This window comes from Corvus hawaiiensis, chromosome 4 (assembly GCF_020740725.1).
Source record: "Corvus hawaiiensis isolate bCorHaw1 chromosome 4, bCorHaw1.pri.cur, whole genome shotgun sequence".
Taxonomy (NCBI): domain Eukaryota; kingdom Metazoa; phylum Chordata; class Aves; order Passeriformes; family Corvidae; genus Corvus; species Corvus hawaiiensis.
Genome location: NC_063216.1, coordinates 15,505,533 through 15,524,796, shown reverse-complemented (window position 1 = coordinate 15,524,796; position 19,264 = coordinate 15,505,533). Strand labels below are relative to the sequence as shown.

At 42.5% G+C, this 19,264-nt stretch overlaps 1 protein-coding gene across 3 annotated transcripts in view; it reads right to left on the bottom strand.

The window, feature by feature from the left end:
• FAR2 (fatty acyl-CoA reductase 2) overlaps window positions 1–19,264 on the bottom strand; it is a 123,517-nt gene that overhangs the window by 11,917 nt on the left and 92,336 nt on the right. For all 3 annotated transcript variants that reach the window (XM_048300997.1, XM_048300996.1, XM_048300995.1), the window contains exons 3-8: window positions 17,111–17,286; window positions 14,075–14,254; window positions 9,247–9,424; window positions 8,079–8,123; window positions 3,237–3,355; window positions 2,109–2,176 (exon numbers count right to left, since the gene is read on the bottom strand). In XM_048300997.1, coding sequence (XP_048156954.1) covers window positions 2,109–2,176; window positions 3,237–3,355; window positions 8,079–8,123; window positions 9,247–9,424; window positions 14,075–14,254; window positions 17,111–17,286 — 766 coding nt within the window. The remainder of the gene's footprint in view (window positions 1–2,108; window positions 2,177–3,236; window positions 3,356–8,078; window positions 8,124–9,246; window positions 9,425–14,074; window positions 14,255–17,110; window positions 17,287–19,264) is intronic.

Genomic DNA, 19,264 nt, shown 5'->3' with positions numbered 1-19,264 from the left:
GTTCTGCAGGGGGGAGAATCAGACACAGGTCTCACTCAGTTAGACTATCAAGAATAAATTGAACCTCATTTTTGCCACACTGAACACCATTTTCCAGCCTGTTTTAGGGTTTCGTTTTGAGGAGAAACTGCAAGAAGTACTTCACAAAGTCAGACTAACCAGATTCACACTGCAGCAAAGCAGAATGTGCTTCTTCAAATTAAAATTTAGTTGTTTGACCACATCTTTGTAACAGCAGGGAAAGTAATAAGAAAGTAAGGAAAAAAAAAAGCCCAAGGCATAGCATTATTTGGAAAAGAAATCATTTAAGGTTCCTTTTAACACTAGGAGTTTTTATTTGTGTCTGGAGAGCTTTAGAAGGAACTGCCTTGCAATGAATGTTTAGGTATAAACTCTCTTCTAGGTATCTTTCTCTTCCCTCCCTCCCTCCAAGCTCATCACCTTGGTACTCAAAGCGTCACCATCTCAGTCACTTCTGTTCCCAACCCTCGCTATCCTCAGCCCAATCCAGCCTCAATTTCTCTGTTTGATCCTTCTCCCCATGAAAAATCCCTACTCTGTTGTGTCCACCTGTGACTCCTACAGCAGGTCCTGGTGTCACCTGGCCTAACCAGGTAGCCCAGGCACTCCCCTCTGCAAACCCCATGTTTGCTTTGCATTAAAATGCTCAGTCCCGTGCCAGCTGACTCCCATTCCCCTCCCTGGTTTCTCAGCAGCTTCCAGACACGCAGGACCCTCCACCCTGGTGACCAGTCACACACCCTGACTCCTTGAACAGAATTATGTCTATTCCCAAAAAGAAGTTGGTAGGAGACTGAATTGAGGATTCAGACTGGATGACTGCAGTTGTAACATTGGGATGCAGTAAATCTTTCCCAAACTCATTTCTTCAGCCATGCAACATCTCTAAAGGCAGAATTTTTCACTTTAATACTCCCTCCTAATTCTCTGCAGCATGCTGCTCTCAGGAAAACCATGGCTATAACATGTGGTAGAAAGAGCTTCATAGTGTCACCCAAGGAGAAAATTTTGCCTTCAGTCCCATCACACAGCTGAGCTGCTTGTGGAAGCTGCTGCTGCTGCACCCAGGTGATTTCATGGCTAAATTCACAGTTATAAGCAGAGGAACAGAATAGAATCAAAGACAATGCACTAATACATTGCTGTTTTCATCAGTAAATTTACACTGAAAAAGGGTTAAGAAAGGCAAACCTCAGAGAGTGGTGCTATGGTGGCTTTTGCTGAAGTAGCAGCTGAAGAGCTTTGCACCCACTCCTGTGAAAAAGCCACAGAAGATTTGTGACTAACCACATTTTATCTCTCATTAAAAAAAAAAAAAAAGCCAGGAACTGGGTGTGATGTTCTCAGCACTCAGCCAATTGCTGAAACCTCCTCCCTGCTAGGCCACTTGATCAAATATCATGGTTAAGACAATTATTCTGTAAATGCAATTATGGTCTGATTCTCTGCTGACTTAGTTCGCCATGTAAATAATGCAAGGGGAAAAGCAAAGCCAAGGCTGAGAGATGGAGTATTTAAAGCACAAAGATATGAATGCAGGGGCAACAGAAAGTAAACCAGGCCCTGTACATCTGTCCATGAATGTACTGACTGTACACAGTATTTCACAGTATACAGCTGAAACAAATTCTGCTGCTTGGCTTCAGCATGAGTTTTTCTCTGCAAGGGTATCAGAATCTGTCTCCCTTTCTTTCACCCCTGCCTCCCTTGAAGAAAAGTCAGCCATGAAAATAATTTTTTTTCCACTGACAAAACTCACGATCAAAATACAAACTGTTCTTGAAGCCCACGTGTTATCTCAGTGTTTTCCTCCTCAAGTGCACACCTGTTATTTCTGTTCAGAATTTTCTGATGGGCAAGAAAGACCACTTCGCCTCCATAATATCACAGAATCCTAGAGTGGTTTGGTTTGTAAGTGCCCTTTTCCTCACAGGACCCTCATCCACGGCAGCTGGGCCCCCCAAAATGCAGTTTGAATGGCAGACACTGAATGCCACCTAAACAGTGGAAACAATTCTTCAAAGCCTGTTTGATATCTGACAGTGCAAGGAACACTGTGGATGTTCTCCATTTAAATGAGACCTTACCCATTTCTCCCCAGAAGAAAGGGTTGATTCCCCCTGTTGTGCAGTTGTACACCAACAAGTTTTTTGGTCTGGAAAACAGAAAGAAGTATTATTTTGAGAAGTGAAGAAAAAGTCCATTTCTTAGGGAAGGGATTACAAAATCAGTCAATTTCAAGAAAATTCCCAGTTTAATACCAAACAAAGTCTGGGTTTTGTGGTGTGGAACTAAACATGGATCACACTGGTTTTATTTCTTTCTTCAACATAAGTCAAGAATTAATCAAACAGTTTTCTTGACCTAAGCCTGCCTTGCCAAGGGTGTCAAGTGATGGCATCAATACAGCATTTTTCTTACTGTATACTTGAAAACTGCACAGTTTTAATCTGGTGGTTTTCTTAATAATGCTTTGAGGGGAAAGCTGGTGAGCTGCTTTTCAAGGTCCTTTTAGGATCCTTATTTAGCTTACTGGATGTAGCTCTACTCTCAGCTCAGAGGGCATACTCTGTCTTTCAAAGTAAAACACTTCTGCCTTTTATTTGCCTGGGTTTGATCTCTCAAGAGTTGCATAAACCTCCAGAATAATGAATGTGGTTTATTCTCTGTACTCCTACCTAATGATTAAAGACCAGGCCAGAGGTTCACAGGACAGGAAAAGAGCCTAAATCCTTAATGTCACTTCTGCATACCCTTCTCAACAATGCAAAGAAGGGATATTTTTTTAGATCATATAACCTGTAAGCCCATAATATATTTATATTGTGCAGTGTTTCCAAAGGAAAACACGCAGAGCTTTTTTACCAAGAAAACTCCTGAAGACTCTTGAAAAGCAACTCAGTGAAAAGGAGGCCCAAAAAACCACTGCTGCAAAGCTCTTGGCCTTCAGAAGAGTGACTTCTGAGAGGCAAGAAACAGGTTCTCACCCATAGCTTTAGAGATTTCCTAACTCCAAACCCTGCCTTTATTGCTTCTTCTACACTTTCAGTCCTTGCCCACCCACAGGGAGGAAATGCCAACCAGAAAATTAATCAACCAGCCTCTTGCATGGGTTTTTAATCAGCTCCTGGTTCCCTTTAAAGTGCTGGTGAAGAGACCAAACATTCCAGGTGTGTGGCCAAACAGGAATGCCACGCAGAGGGATGCCCTCCCACCTGTGCACAGCCGTGTACCACCCGGCTGCCAGCGTCAGGTTGATGGCGACGTCGACGGGAATCATGTCTGCCACTGCTTCGTTGTTGGCAATGACGGTCCTCAGGATCCCCTTGCCTGCCTGTGGGACACAGGGAGACAGGGAAACAGTCACCCACTTCAGGCTGGGCTGTGATTCAACTGGCAGGACTCCAGCAGCGTGCACTGGGGACAGGCCAGCATGGTAGCAGTTTTTTCTGCTGCCGATTATTTGGTTTCTGTGACAACAAAGAAGGATCTCCTGCGGATCCCGCTGTCCTGCACTGTCAGAGGAAGCCTGGAAACATGATGATGCCTGTGCTGTGTACAGTAAGAAAAGCTGGGGCTCTTAATTTAACTCATTATGAAAGAAATACCTTATGAAAGAAATGTATCTGAATTTGCTGATGTGAAATTCCCAGTGATGCCTGAAAGTTACAGGCATCTGAGTGTCCCTCAGAGACTGCAGTCACTTTGGAAATGACACCAGTGGGCCTTTTGAAAAGTTGATTACCTTTCCTTTGGATGTATTCACATTCTCCTCTTTTCCATAGCTGTCTCTTAAGCACAAAGATACAGTCAAAAGATGGCCCCTGCCTTGAAGGGCACATCACCCACCAAAAGTCAGTAAAAGGAATCAGTGAAAATACTAACAACCAAAAAGAAGAAATAGGCAAGAACAAAAAATGTTCACCTTGGTTTGGTTGGAAGTGCATTTGTCAGGGGATCAGTCTCCCCAAAATAATATACATTTAACCTGAATGCTTATCAAGGGGTTTCCATGATGACCAATCAGGCTTTGGAGGTTCCACAGGAGAGACATGGCAACAGCATGGCAGACTGGATCAGAGAGGCCAAGGCAAAATACAGAAATATGGGGGTGAAATGGGGTGAAGGAACTTTACTTGGTGTCTCAGGGATGAGGGCTGAACAGAGCACCTAAGAAACCCCACGTGGCAGAGTCAAGGTTGCAATCAAGTTATTTCTCACGTGGGAAACAATGCAGTGAAGCTGACGAAAAAGCTTTCCTCTCAGGGAAAAACCTGAGAGGATAAAAGTGCTGGTGCAGCAAGGAAGGAAAAACACTCCTGTAATTTAGATCTGTGCAAAAGCAGAGGGACAGACTGAGTAAAGGAGCAAAAGAACCTCTGCTACAGATCCATCAATATTTAAAAGTTAGGGCAAAGGAAACGTTACAGCTTTTCTTAAATTATTTTCATACAATCTGAAACTCCAATTTCATTTTAAAATAGATTAAGTTTTTCTACAGCAACTAAACAGGAAGTACCTAGCTGTGGAAAACCTCTTGCCTGAAGTCTGAGGAGACAGAAAATGTCATTAAAAAGCATTTAAGACTTGCTATTAACTTGTAAAGCACATGCCATTGGCTAGTGGTCATTGGTGGATTTTAAGGGACACTGTATCTGCTCTTTGGGAGGTGTTTATCTCTTGGGGTCTTTTTGGTTGGCCGTCCTCCTCATCCTTTCCCCTTCTGCAGTAAGATGCGTTTGCTACACTTCACAGATTGCAAGTAAGGGAATACCACTTCTGACTGATTTAATTTTCAGGAACTAAGACTTCTGAGCAGTCCCATCTCATCCTTGGTGCATCTGGCAGAGGGATCACAGACTCTGACACAGACAACAGTGCAAGATTCCCACATGGCTCACTCAATCCCCCTCAAACCTGCGTCATGCATTAACTTCTGCTGCCATGGTTAGGCTCAGACATTAAAATTTAACTTGCAACATCACTATGATTTTCTGTGGGTTCTCACTACCAGGTTTTTTCCAAGGGGGGAAAAAGAAAATGTCAGAAAGAAACAAAAGAGGCAACCAAGCTCAGCTCTGAATTTTCCACTGCTGTGAACACATGCCCACTAGAGACCACTGTGTGATCAACTATCACATTTTCACAGGTACACTAAAGACCTTTTGGAGGTCTTCAAAATGAGGATGTTTGATGGATCTGCTGCAAAATGTATTCAGAGCAGCATGTGATGGTCATACACACATGGATGATTTCAAGATTTCCTATGTTTTGTATTTAACAAAGGCTTCAGGTTTAATTTTTTGTAGGTTACTTATTACATTGAAAATGGTTCAGTGGTACTTTCATCAGGTATGGCTTGGTTTCTATCTATAGATGCTGACATTTTTCTCTTTAGTGAAATAGAAGCTACAGCAAAGTGAAGCCTCCAAAATAATTTCCTGCTCAGAGTCTGATGTTTCTGGACAGCCTTTCAGCTGAGGTGCTTTGGGGCCAATCACTTGTCCAGACCACAAATGAAACCAGTTGTGCCCTACAGCTTCACTGCCTTGCAGGGAGGAAGGTCTTTGCTTGTAATAGGGAACAGTGAGACAAAATGCCTTAATTACACTCCAGCAGAAATGTAATTAATTTCATTTTGTTCCTCAATCAACAAACACAGCTCCCCACAGCAGCTGGAGCAACTGTAGGCAAAAGAAACATAATTAGATTATCAAGAACAACTTGGACTCCCATATTTAATGAATATTTAAAAGAAATGTGTCTATTTATGGAATGAAATGATCAAACATTGCGACTGAAGAAAAAGTCTTTGCAAGGTTTGGAGTCCAAATTCTGCCCAAGTGACATCAAAGATCATCTGAACCAAGTCTGAATCTGGGGGATGTTCTCCCTATAGGATGAGCTTGGTTAGAAGTCCAAAGTGAGTATTTTGGTACGGAGGGACACTTCAAATGCCCAAAACCAAACCACCAAAACCACTTCCCTTTTGCTTTTTCAACACTTAATTAAAGCAAGTAAAGCTACTCATCTAATAATCACAGTTTAAAATACATTTGGCCAGGAGAGCTGGTTGTACTGACATGAAATCAAACTAATGCATCACTCAGATGTTCAAGGGCTCAGTTTCAAACAACTCACCACATTCAAGCACATTAATTCATGTACTTATTAATTCCCCCCCTCCAGAAGAAAAAAGTCTCTTGGGTCCCTAATAACAAACACTTTCCCCTTCTGGAAAACATCCCAAACAACTTTGTCTCTACACCCTGCATCCATTGTCATTGTTTTCTGTCTTTTTCTTGGCTAACTCTCAATGTAGTTACAGACCACATTTCATCACCCAAGAGCTCAGTGTAGATGACATGAATACTGAAAAACCTCAGAACTTCAATCCTGGACCAAAAAATGCCATCTCTTTTTCAAATCTCAGCGCAAGTCTCATCTTTTATATAAAAAGAGAAGCTACTTCCCACAGTGTCCCTAGAATCTCCTAATCTTTGCTTTCCATGGACCTAACTTGGATCTAAAGATACAGGCTGCATCTGCATACAAAACCTGGCCCAAGGTTTCTTGCAAACCAGTTCTCGATAAATTTTGTGACAGACAGCATCAAAAGTTATGATTAAAAAAAATAAACAACAAAACCAAAACCAAACCAAAACAACAAACAAACAAACAAACAAACAACAAGCAAACAACAACAAAAAATTGTGTCATTATAAAAGTTAAAACCTGACACATGAAAATGTAAGGAATGGAAATGCAAAATTAAGGAAATGCAAAACTTTCCTTGATCTTGATACCATCATGAAAGAACCCAGAAACCAGCACAAGATGCTGGGACCAGAGCAGAGAGGCAGTACAAGCTTCTTGAGTCATCACCAAGGAATAGAAGGCTTTTTTTTTAAGAAACTGTGACATAATTAGAAGTCAATAATTTGTGAACAAATAGTGAATGCCTCTGAAATGTACAGGTGGGGTTCAGATGAAAGCATTATCTGGGATATACACACTACTTGTCCTGTGCATTCCATAACTGTAATGGCTTCTATTTATGCTCTACTTCAGATACAAATAAGCTTTTTTAACAAGACGATATTTGGATTTTATTCTGCTCTCCATGATTGCAGACCACTAATCCTTTTATACGCTGCACCAGGCTGATTTCAACATAGTTTTGACAAAATAATGAAGTTGGCCAACTCATACATGAACATAAATATCTGCCCAGAGCTATACAGCATTATGGATCGACAAAGAGACCCAAGGCAGTGATTTTAGTTCAGAAAAAAAAAAATACAAGGCAGGAGAAAAGGTATGCAACTTTATTCTTTTCATGTATTAATTGTAATGATTATTTTTACCTTACAGGAAATATTTTATCAAGTTACTATTTATTATTTACACCAGTCTTAGAAAAAAATATAGTGAATTATCCATGTGACTGGCAGAGTCTGAATCAATCACACACATTATTTAGGTGTAGTCTGTACAGGGAGAAATCCTGTACAAAGCAGTGGCAAGTGGAAGCCAGAATCTTTGGTATTGTGGAGGGATAACAAGTTATAGCAGTGGATTTAGAAACAATAAGCACAGAGCCAAATGAAAGGATAAATACTGCTGCCTTGTATTGACAGAGTGGTAACCTGGCCTGAAAAATAAAGTTGTGTTAAAAGATTCAAGCTGTGACACCCATGAATTACCCCCATTTCAAGGATACATCTTCTGCCTTTTCTTTGAAAATTTGGCCAAATGTGTCCAAACCTTTAGTTTGTTTTCAAAGTTTTTAGAAACTGCAATTCGCATTTAGTGAACCAGCAACAGGAATACTCTCACAGTGTCCTTTTCTGAGCTCAGCACAAACCGACCATCCTCTGGATCCTACCAGCTGACAGGTGCGTGGCAAGTGTGTGACATCTTTCTCCCAGACTTAGAAAACTCCTGTGGCCCTTTACTGCACACAGTTTCTAAGGGGGGCTGTAGAGTAACATCAGAATTGCTACTCTAGTAACTCACTCTGCTTTAAGGGGAGCTTAAATAGTAACCAGACGTACCGCAATAAATATTCCGCTGGTCCCATTGAAGTTGTCAATCCAACCCTGTAGAAAAGAAGAATCATTAGTGTTCCCTTCAATGATACGTTGCTTACACAGGCTTTGAAATGATGACAGTGGTGTGGTGTACACAAAGAAGGAAGGAGACACCAGTTTAGATGGATGCCAGCCCATCTGGGACAGCTGCCAGGACGCCAGCCAGTACCAGGGGATGCACTGCCTGCAATTTACTCGTCAACAACAGAATCTAAGTTTGTTCTTAGAAACCACTTCTTTCCTATTCCTTGGCCTCAGGGATAAAATCTGGCTTTAAACACCACAGTGCCTCAGTGCTGCCACACTTGCTGAAAACAGCTGGAGCGATATTTACCCTTGACAGACAACATGCAGCTGTCACCGAGAGTGATTTGATCACTCCAACTAATTTCTACAGCAAGAAAGAAAAAAAACCCAAAACCAAACCAAACCACACCACTCCTTTTGAATCCCATCCTACTTCAGGTGAGGGAATCTGCCACTTGTGGGAGCTGGAGTTCAGAGCAGTGATGAGCTGTTTGACCTGGAACAAGTTGTGACACCAAACAGAGCTCTTTGTCTTTCCAAGATGGGGATCTTGGCCCAGAGCCTTGGCTGTATCTCAGCCATCTCTGGCACACTTCAGGCTGCACGAAAGCCAAAGGTGACTTTGTGTTGCCTTTCCAATTTGGCTGCAATATTAGGGCACATTATTCCTACCAGTATATTTAGCTTAATGAATTATCACATTGCAAAGTACAGCTGCATTTAATTACTGAGTGCCTGACATTTTTACTTTAACCAGAATGCACCAGAGTATGACTGACCCTCAGATCCCATGTTTTGAGCACAGAAAATCCCCTGGTGTGCCTGAATGGACAATCAGGTGCAAGCCCAGCATTTTGCACTGTAACCATCCCAACTCTTGTTATTATTGCTTAAATGTGGTCTTTACACAGGAATTTTTCCTGAAGATGCTGAAGAAGGCTTTCTGTTCTACTCCAGCACAGGTTCTCCACCTCTCCCACACACTTTCCTATGAACTGGACACCTGTTTCTCAAGACACTGCTACAAGGAGGGACAGGTTCCTGACTACCACAGCTCCAGCTGCATCCAAAGGCTCTCAGTAGGGAATTGTGTATTCATGCTTACTGGGAAAGGCTCATGCCAGCTGGCTCCCACGATGGATGGCCTGATGATAGCAATGTTCAAGTTTCCTTTCTCTTGCTGAATCAGGTACTCTGACAAGGCTTTGGTGTAGGTGTAAGTGTTGGGCCACTCCCCAAGCAGCTTGGGTGTGATGTCTTGAATGATGGATTCATCCAACCACCTACAAGAAACAAGGAGAACATCATCATCCACCGTGCAAGGGAGAGAAAAAGACTCGGACAAAGCAAACCAGTGAGACAGGAATCCTCACCTGAAACAGAGGATAAGCTAGTCAAAGCTATTTAAGGTTTGGATTTATAACAGCTCTGTGGGAGAAGGTTACTTTTGTCTTCGAGGTGCAAAATAAACCCTGGTGAGCTTCATGCTAAAATGCCTGGCTCCAATTCAGGTACCTCTGCAAACTCACTTTAGAGCAATCTCTTGCATGGTTAATGCTTCACTGCAATCTGTTACATAAATATTGCCATGGTCCAGAGCCTGGAATCCCACTAGGCAGTGCTCATCCTCAGCCAACACAGTCCCTGTATACTCCCAAACATGTTCCTGGATATTCTGGGTAACCTTGAGTTAGCAAGTCATGTAACAATACAAAGGTCTCAAAAGCTGGAACAACATCCTACAGGGATATTATTCCAGCAGTGGATTTCCATCATTTACAGTGTTAGATGCTCCTTCTAGCAGGCTTTCCACAAGTTTGTTCACACAGGAAACTGTTGGTGCTTTAAAAAAACCAACCAAAACCAAACCACCAAAAAAAACCCCAAAGAACTCTGCAAAGTTGTTTTTTATTTTTAAGGTATTCAAGTACCTAATCCACCAGAAGCAGTTATGCAGATAGCTTTCAAAAAGAAGCCCTTACTACCATGGAGCTGCAGGAAGGGCCTAAAGCCCAAAGGCTCTTCCCTGGCACAGCAACAGGACCTCACAGGTCCTGCCAGCAGCTCTGTCTGAAGGACAGGAACTGGCTGTGCTTCCAGACCCCTCGCACACCACTGCCAGTCCCTGACAGGCTCTCAGCAGCCTGGCGTTACACCACGGAATCGAAGATTAGCTCCTATGATCCAATTTGTAATTAAGTCAACAGACTTACAGCTCAGTCTGAAGGGGGGGGTTCTTCCTGGGGGCACTGCAAGGATACTGCTTCCTGCAGATCCTCACTTCACCCCTCCCTGTCTTGCATTTCAGAACAAGGCAGAGGTCAAGGGGAGAGAAATATGATGCTGACTCACACCTGAGGAATTGCTTGATCCTGTCAACCCTGCAAAGACCTGGTGGCTCAGGTGGCACAGCACTTTTCAGATGGCTCTCATTGGGCACAGATGGAAAATTGTTGCGTGAGAAAACACTGATTCACAGGAGAGGGCTGGATGCAGCAAATCTCTCAGTTTTAGAATGCATTAAAAATCTGACAATTTGTAGTATATAGAATTTTTTTCTTTAAATAAAAAAGCCCTATGGAGGCACAAACACCTTCCTTTGCAAGTCTGGTCCAAAGCTGCAGAAACAAGGCAGAAGAAAACATTTAAACATAAAATACGAACTATGCAGAGGTTTCAAGCAGCACATAATATTGACATAATTTGCAAAGCCTGCTTAGGCAGCCATTGAACCTCAGGGTCTCAACTAAACTGCTGTTGTTTGAATCTGTAGCTAATTACGAGCCTACCAAAAGGAGAGGGCTATTTCTGCAGAGCCTGGAGGAAGACTAAGTTCATTTGGGAACGTGGGTTAAGCTGTGTGCAAGTTTTTTTCCCCTTCTCTTTTGTTTTTTTTTCTTTTCATAATAGGGGATGCAGGTTTGCATTCTCACAAAGCAAAGCCAGGTGCAGAAGTACAGAGGCAATTTCCCCACGCCCTCATCCTTCCAGAGAGGTCTCTGTATTACCTAAGGACCTGTCCCAAGGGTACAGCCTGCCAGGTGATTTGATTGACCAACATTCCCATCAGGGGAGCTGCGCTGACAGTTCAGCAAGGAGAACTGCTCTGTGACCTACTTGGAAGATTCTGGAATGCTAACTCACAAAAGCTGCTGCTTCTGCTCACTGCTGCAGTTGCCCCTTCCTAGCAAATGATGCAAATTAAACAATTAATAACTTCTCCATTATATGCACCAAATTACTCTGCTACAGGAAAACACAACTTTTTGTGTTAATGGCTTTGCATTAGTAAGAACCTTTCTTGTAAGCAATGATGAATCTCTATTTTCTGCAGCAACCAAACTGCAGCTTCAGCTGAGGCTTCGCCGTGTGCTGTGTTCCTTACCTCAGCACACCCTTCAAAGCTGATTTCCTTCAGCTTCAGATTAAGGCAAACCATGCTTGATGCAGCAGATTATATGTTTCCCCTATTGGCCTGGCAGCACTTAGAAGTGTGACTTTTGGTTTACACAGCTTAAGCCTCAGGGTTTACTTGCAGGTTAAATATCAGAATACTGAAACAGGAAGATGTAACAGGAGGATAAGAACAGAAAAAGAAACAGCTGGGAGTCCTCCTTGAGATTTCAAGTGAATAAGTAATCATAAGCATATATCAAGTGCATGGCCAAAAGCACTGTTAAATGTTATTGTGTCCAGTTGTTCGATTATCCCTCTTAAAGCATTTGCAGAGCAGCACTTTAAGACAAGGGTTGGTTGTGAACAGAATCATCCACAGCTGGCTGATGCAAAACATAACCTGCATTTCTCCCCATTTTTGAAGGCAGTTTGTATTTCCTTGTCTGCTTCCCCTCCCTCCCCTTTGAAGGTAAAATTCTGATACCTGTTACCTGTTACTCCCCTCTCTCTGAAACCTTCTGTACCCTGATACCCACACACTATTTCTTTCACTTAGATGGCAAATATTAAAGGTGCATCTCAAGTATCATCCCCTCTGCTGCATTTTCAAGCTATGATACATAAATTCTTAGTGTTTTATATGAAGCAGCTGAAGTAACAACCCCTGAGGTGGCCAGGCCCTTCTCCACACTTCTGATTAGCAATCTGTGACTGTACAGACTGTGCTGCAGTCTTTTTTTCAATTTGAGCCATCAACACTAATTGTTTCCAGAGTTGCAAGTGATGGTAAGCTTTTTGGGACAGTGAAATGGAGTCTTGACAGTGATGAACTCCAAAGGACATTATAAAACTGAGTCAGTGGGCAAAAAGGTGACAGAGCAGCTTCACTTTTAGGGAAAAGCAGTCTATCAGAACTGGTGTTAGAGTTTGCTGAGCTCAGAACTGGCAACTGTAGCTCAGCAAAAGCTCTTGAATCACAGCTGACAGCTCTGAAATCTCCATGTCAGTGAGTAGCAGCAGACAAAAAAAGAAAAAAAAAAATCAATGAAATGCTGCACATCATCAGGTACTGAGAACGAGACCAGCGGTGTAATTTGGAAGCTACTTAAATAGAACTTTGAGTGACCACACCTTGAGTACTGCATGAAGTTCTGTCTGACCCCCACACCTCAGGGAGGGAGTAGAGTTAAAGAACAGGTAGAGAGGAAGGACAACTAAAATCACCACAAAGACACATCCATCAGCACATGAGGAAACAGTAAAAAGGCTGAGACTCTTCAGGTTTCTGTGAGGGGAACAGAAAAGAGTATCCAGGCTGGTGCAGTTACCCTAAATAGCATCTCCCAGTGACACTCTTGAGGGCAAGATATTGGGCCAGGCAGCCCATTGCTCTAATGCACTAAGACATTTCTCAAGTTTTTATCATGCTCCACTTACTGAATAAATGATAAATGATTGATGACTACTAGCTGGAAGTAAACATATCCAAGAATATGAGCTACTAGAGAAATTCAAACAGAAAATACCAGTTTGTACTAACTTTTCTGGAGTAGTGTTTAGACAGTTAAATTGTTTCTTAAGACAAACTTCTTTTTTTTTTTAAATAAAAAATCAGCAGTTCTCTTAGTGGGCATTAATTGCTTTCATCTTCCATTACCCTAAATCAAGAAGATGAAAGATTTTATACCAGCTCTTTGGGTTAATAGTTCACAGATCAGTTGCTTATATTAACCACTAGCAAATGAATAAAAACACATTAACAGTTGTAGGAAAATTCTCCTAAGGAGAATGTTACCTGGGGCCTTTATCAGCTGATTTTGTTATTCTTTCTAATTACTCTTTGTTTTAGTAAATTCAGTTAACCAAGCTTTCTTTGTTGTTTCATCAAAGCCCTGTATTCCTGTCTGCGTTGAGAGGACATAGCCTCATTCTGTGCCAGGAGAGGTTCAGGTGGAAATCAGAAAGATTTTCTTCACTGAAAAGGTGGTCAGGCATTGGAAGGGGCTGCCCAGGGACATGGTGGAGTCACCAACCCTGTAACTGTTCAAAACCCAACAGGACGTGGCACTCAGTGCTCTGGTTTAGTTGACAAGGTGGTGATCAGTCAAAGTTTGGACTTGGTCATCTTAGAGGTCTTTTCCAACCTAAATGATTCACATCCAACTGTCTAAAAAAGCCTGTTTCTTACTCATCCCCATATAACTACAGCTAAATACCACAGGATTTCTGAAAGAAGTGGAAACAACATTGGAAAGCTGAAGAGAGGAAAGAAATAAGGCATATGAACAAAATGAGTTCTTCCTAAGGCAGCAGCGGAACTGAGTGTTACAGAAACCAGCAACTCCACTCCTGGCAGAAAATACACTGCTGCAGAACTTAATACTGGACTCTCATGAAATCAGTGTCTTTAAAAGAACACAAACAGCAGTAACAGCAACTCTGAACAGAAATCCCACCCCGTTCTGTGAACAGCTCCCAGGTCTACCACAGGATGAAGGGAAGCCAACACTGGAAGGGGCAATGCAGTTCTTACTTACTCAACTAAATCAAAGAGCTTCTGGGGCTCGGCTGGGGGTGGGTAGATGATCTCCTCGATGCATTTCCGGACGCAGTTTGCATAGGCAGTGGAGATGTGGATGAAGGCCTCGAGGTTCCGCATCTGACGGGCCAGCTCGAGGAGCCGCTGCGTGCCCATCACGTTCAGCTGCAGGGCATGTCTAAGGAACACAGGGAAAACAAGCAAAAGGCATTTCACTGGGAAGAATGTATGAAGGCTGAGCCTTATCCAAACCTCATCATGGAAAGGGAAGTCAGGGAAGAGCAGGGGACATGGTGGAGCAGAAAGTGTCAGCGAAATTCAAGTGTGAAACCAACTTTCAGAGCAATCCTGTTGGATTCACTGTTCTGAACACTGAATGTCTCTCAAATATTTTTATGCATTTTGAAGGGTTACAAGTAACTCTTCAATACCATCTCTAAATGTGACACATTGGCCACCCCTCCCTGGAACATGTATTTCTAACCATTGAGGCACTGTGGTTCCTATGGTACCCACTCAGCGTTCTCTGGAGGGACCACTGCTAAATCAGATGAACACACGGTTTCAGAAAGCGAGAAAGGGTCCTCGGGCCCAGAAAAACAGATTCATAGCCTCAAAGAATGGCCTGGCTTGGAAGGGACCTTAACGATTATCCAGCCATGGACAGGGACACCTTCCACCAAACGAGGTTGCTCAGAACTCCATCCAACCTGGCCTTGGACACTTCCAGGGATGGGGCAGCCACAGCTCCTCTGGACAACCTGTGTGAGGGCCTCAGGACCCTTACAGTAAGGAATTTCCTCCTAGTATCTAATCTGAACCCACTCTCATTCAGTTTGAAGCTATTCATAATCAAAGAAGACACAATTAGAGATAACAGCCTAAATTCCCAAGGAATGGAGACAAGAACTAATAAGCATAAGAGAAAGAATACCCTGGTTAGCAAGGCTGACCTTCAAGCACCCAGCATAGCTAGAAGTTGTCCTAGAGACAATCTGCAACAGATCTCAGCCAGCAGACTCTGTTGCATGCTTTGTACTGTCAAAAAACCACTTTCCTGCACAGAAGGGAAAAGGCTCAGGAATATGCAATCTGCTCAGCCCAGGAGTAGAAGCTTTCAAAGACATGTACAATGTTAGGAATTATGCCACCAAGCACAGTGTACACTAAAAAACCTTAATTATGTTGAAGAGAAACTGTAAATAGTCCAAAGGAATGAAAACATCAGCTAGAGTAGGATCTGTATTTGCATCACAGTATCTAAACCTAGAGATACTTTTCTCATTACATGCTGCTATTAAAGAATAGCATTTTCTGTAGATTTCTATTTCCTCCTGCCCTTCTAGCAGGATGAATACTTCTACTGAGCTACCCTTCAGACAAGAGTTACCTTTCCATGCACACTTCTGTTTGACTGCATCCCTTCTGAGAAGTGGTGATGAGAACTGTGCTCATCATTTGGGCCTAGCACAGATTTCTGCTGAGTTGCTCAGAGCTCCTTTAGCCTTCAAAGGAAATATCATCTAACCCTGGTGGTTTGTTATTTGTTTTGTCATCCTTTATTTTTTTCTATTTCTATTAAAACAGCATCTATTAATATTTCAGTGTAACACAACTTCTGAGATTTCTGCCCTCCAGAGTTCCATCTGGAGAATTCCCTAAATGTGCTGCATGTTGATGCCAAGAATTCATTTAGTGTCTCCATTGCTGCTTTTCCAGTATCTTCACAGCAATGCTTTTGCCCCTTCCTTATCTATTGGCTTTACATATTCTGTTGTAATCTTTGAGCTTCTGCCATGTTGAAAAAATAATTTTATTTGTGTAATCATCAAGTTGCTGCTCGAAATTCTTAACTAAGCAGCAATATTGTGCTTTCACATTTAACTTGTTAAAACTTTTACCCATCTGATATATTTTATTATTCACTCAGGAATAATTTGATTTGAAGAACTTCTCATATTTTGCCTTCTAATCATCATTTTCCTTGTTCTGTTAGAGAGATTTTGACCGATCACATACAATCAGTCCTTAAATAGTTTCTACACTGCCTGAAAGCTGATGACCTTTTAAACTTCTTACTAGCTATCCTCCTTATTAAAAATGTGGTTTCCCTTTGATGTTTCATGCCACTGAGACTTATTTTTAAAGTGGGTTCATTTGTGCATTGATTTAAGAACATTTATGGCTACTTATGTATTGGCTCAAGATTACATCAAGAGCTGCTTCCTTTCTGGTGTTTCTCTAATTAGTTGTTCTAAAAAGCAGACATTTATGGTTGACATAGTGGATATCTATTTAGCCTATGAGCAAATAAAGATTGATATCATGAATTGTGTTTTCTACTATCGCAGATTTAATGTTTTTCAAAAGAACTGTGAGGATCTGGCAATGCAGATCATCCACCTTGGTTTGTTGAACTGGACAATCTGCACAGAAGCACTTACACATCTAATCTTGTTTCAGGGGCTTATTTCTGCTGGTTTTTCTTAATGGGAAAAGCCTGCCTGGACAGGCACTCCCAAGGGAACTCCTTCAGAAACTGAGCACTTATTGTAAACACTTAATTACAGTGAGAGCTGGGTGTTTTAAAGGTTGTGATGGGCTGTTTTCTCAAGCCACAGCTCATTTCCTTCTCCAGCTACCCAGTGACAAAGAAAGGCCATTAACAACACCAACGTTAGAGACAGACACAATTTCACTTCAAGCTGTCTCCAGCTCTGCCAAAACATCTCCCTGTTGACCTAAACCACCCTCTTCCCCACTCCAGTTTTAGGTCATACTTAACTCCCTTACAGTATTACAAGCCAATCCTGCAGTTCTTCCCTCTGTTCCCATGGGAATGTGCCAAGACAGTTTGACGTGCACACGCACACGACATTTTCGGGGCACTCCCCCTGCATGTTCAGTGCAGAACCATGTGGAGCATGAACATGGAAGTGGGGAATTAGCACTGCAGACATGCAAGGGGATGCTCTGAGCAGTGCCATGGTGCATCCTGGATCACGCTCAGCAAACACAGGGAAGCAGGACGTACTTGAGGGGTTCGTCAAAGCGAACTGTGGCTGCACAGTGGAAGACAACATTGACCCGGGTCAGAAGCTCTTCCTCGTCTTCAGCACTGATGGCCAGCTTGGGCTGAGTGAGTTCAGCATTAATAGGCTTAATCTTCTCGTGGAAATTAGGGCAATCTTCTCGGACCCTGTCAAAGACCTTGAAGCACAAACAGAGAGAGATCAGGGACAGAATTAGGCTGGTGAGATTGCTTTGATTAGCAGCCAGTCTGATTACATCAATCAATGCAACTGGCACAAAAGAGAATTCCTGACTGGGAGGACACGGGTGACATGATAAAATAGTCCATTCACTTGTTCCCTCCCAGGAGAAACAGAACAAAAATATAGGGGGTAAATGCATTGCTCTGAAGAGATTAATGAATCTTCTCTGCCACCACTCATTTCCTTGGACAGCCATCGAAATTCCTCTATGTCCATATTTCCTGCAACCACTTGCTACTTGACCTTGAGGACTGCCTGTAGGACCAAAACAGGAGCTAAAGAGCAGGAGGGCAGAGTACAGAGCGGGAAAGCCTGTGCAGCATTACACTCAAGCCAGATGGTTCTACAAAGGACTTGCAGAGAGGAGGAGTATTGGACACATTCTTGCTCCTCCTCCTCTTCCTTTGCAGCTCCTTGTCTACTGTCACTCTGCTCCTGTCAGAGGAGTCCAGTGGGGGACCTGCTTTTGGGATGGAAGGATGGGGCATCTCAGGAAGCCCCAGTGCTGAAGCTGTTGAGTGCCACCAGCAGTTTTGCTGCACTGAACATGTATGCAGCTGGCTGGCCTCTCAAGCCATCTTTCCAGCCCTTTTTTTCCTACTAATATGAGCCACAGCTCTTTCCAAGACATATTTCTGCACAGCATTATTATATTTGAGCCATTTCAGCTGAATTAACAGAAACTGTTAAGTCCAAAAAAAGATCCTTCCCTTTTTTTTTTTTGGGGGGGGGGGGGGGGTGGAGCAGAGTGACAACACAAAAGCTAGAAAGAATCAATAGACTAGAAAGGCTGTGGGATCTGAAGAGGTATAATCTAGATTCCAAAGGATAATCACACCTCCAAAGTAACAAGTCTAGTGACAGGAACACCTAATACTGGGAGAGATTACTGAGGGATGCAAAGGACACATCACACCACCTTTGGACACCTTTAAGAGCTGTCTAAGTAAGCAGTGACAGGAAAGGCAGGGAACAGCTGAACCTGCCTTGGGGCAGGAGGATGGACCAGCTGATTTTTCAGTAGCTCTGTGTTTTTGGGGTGTTTCCCCTCTGTAGCCTACTCACCCATAACACCGAGTTTGGAAATATCTTTGCTACCATGGCCTCTTGTTTTCCTAGAGATTCTTCTGCCTCTGATGTGCCCGGTGCTTACATACGAGCAGAAATTGTCTGACATAAACTAAACACACTAAGAGACACATGAAAGATTAAATTGATCCCAGTAGCAGGTTTGTTTTTTTTTTTTTGGACTAAGGGATTACCATCTTATCTGACAAGCAGCATATCTAGATAAACCTTGAGGTTCTTAGGGATAAGAGGTGACAAGAGAATCATTAGCCTTCCCCATTATGCACCATACTCTGTACTTATTTTAAATTGCCACACAGCTGCACATCCTTCATAAACCTGAAATTTTAGCCCAAGTTAGGACAAGACAAAGCCATTTCACTGTTCTCAGCTGCACCTGAGTGCACACATTTTTCATCAGTGTGGCTAGGCCAGAAAACAGATCTGTAGACAGAGAGTTATTCATGGGCAAAGGTGTTGGTGAGAGCTAGCTGGACTGCAGGAACTGAATTCCCAGGCACCAACAGCCTTAATGTCTGCAAAAGCTGTTTTTTTAACAAGATACTACACTGGCTCTCCAAATATGCATCATCTCATGAGGGATCACATGCCAGCAAACCCTGATGGGACACAAAATGGAAAGGTTTCTCAGAGAACCCACATGAGCTATCTTGTGGGATTCTCAGGAATATTAGTTTGTATTTGTTTGTTCTATTGCAAAGAGAGTGCAAAATGCCACAAAATGGGAGTTATTTTCTACTTGTTTGGTATAAATAATGCAAAGGCAGAGAAAGAATGAATCAGCCCTTTACTTTTCAGTCACGGCTTATAAAGTAAGAGTAGTA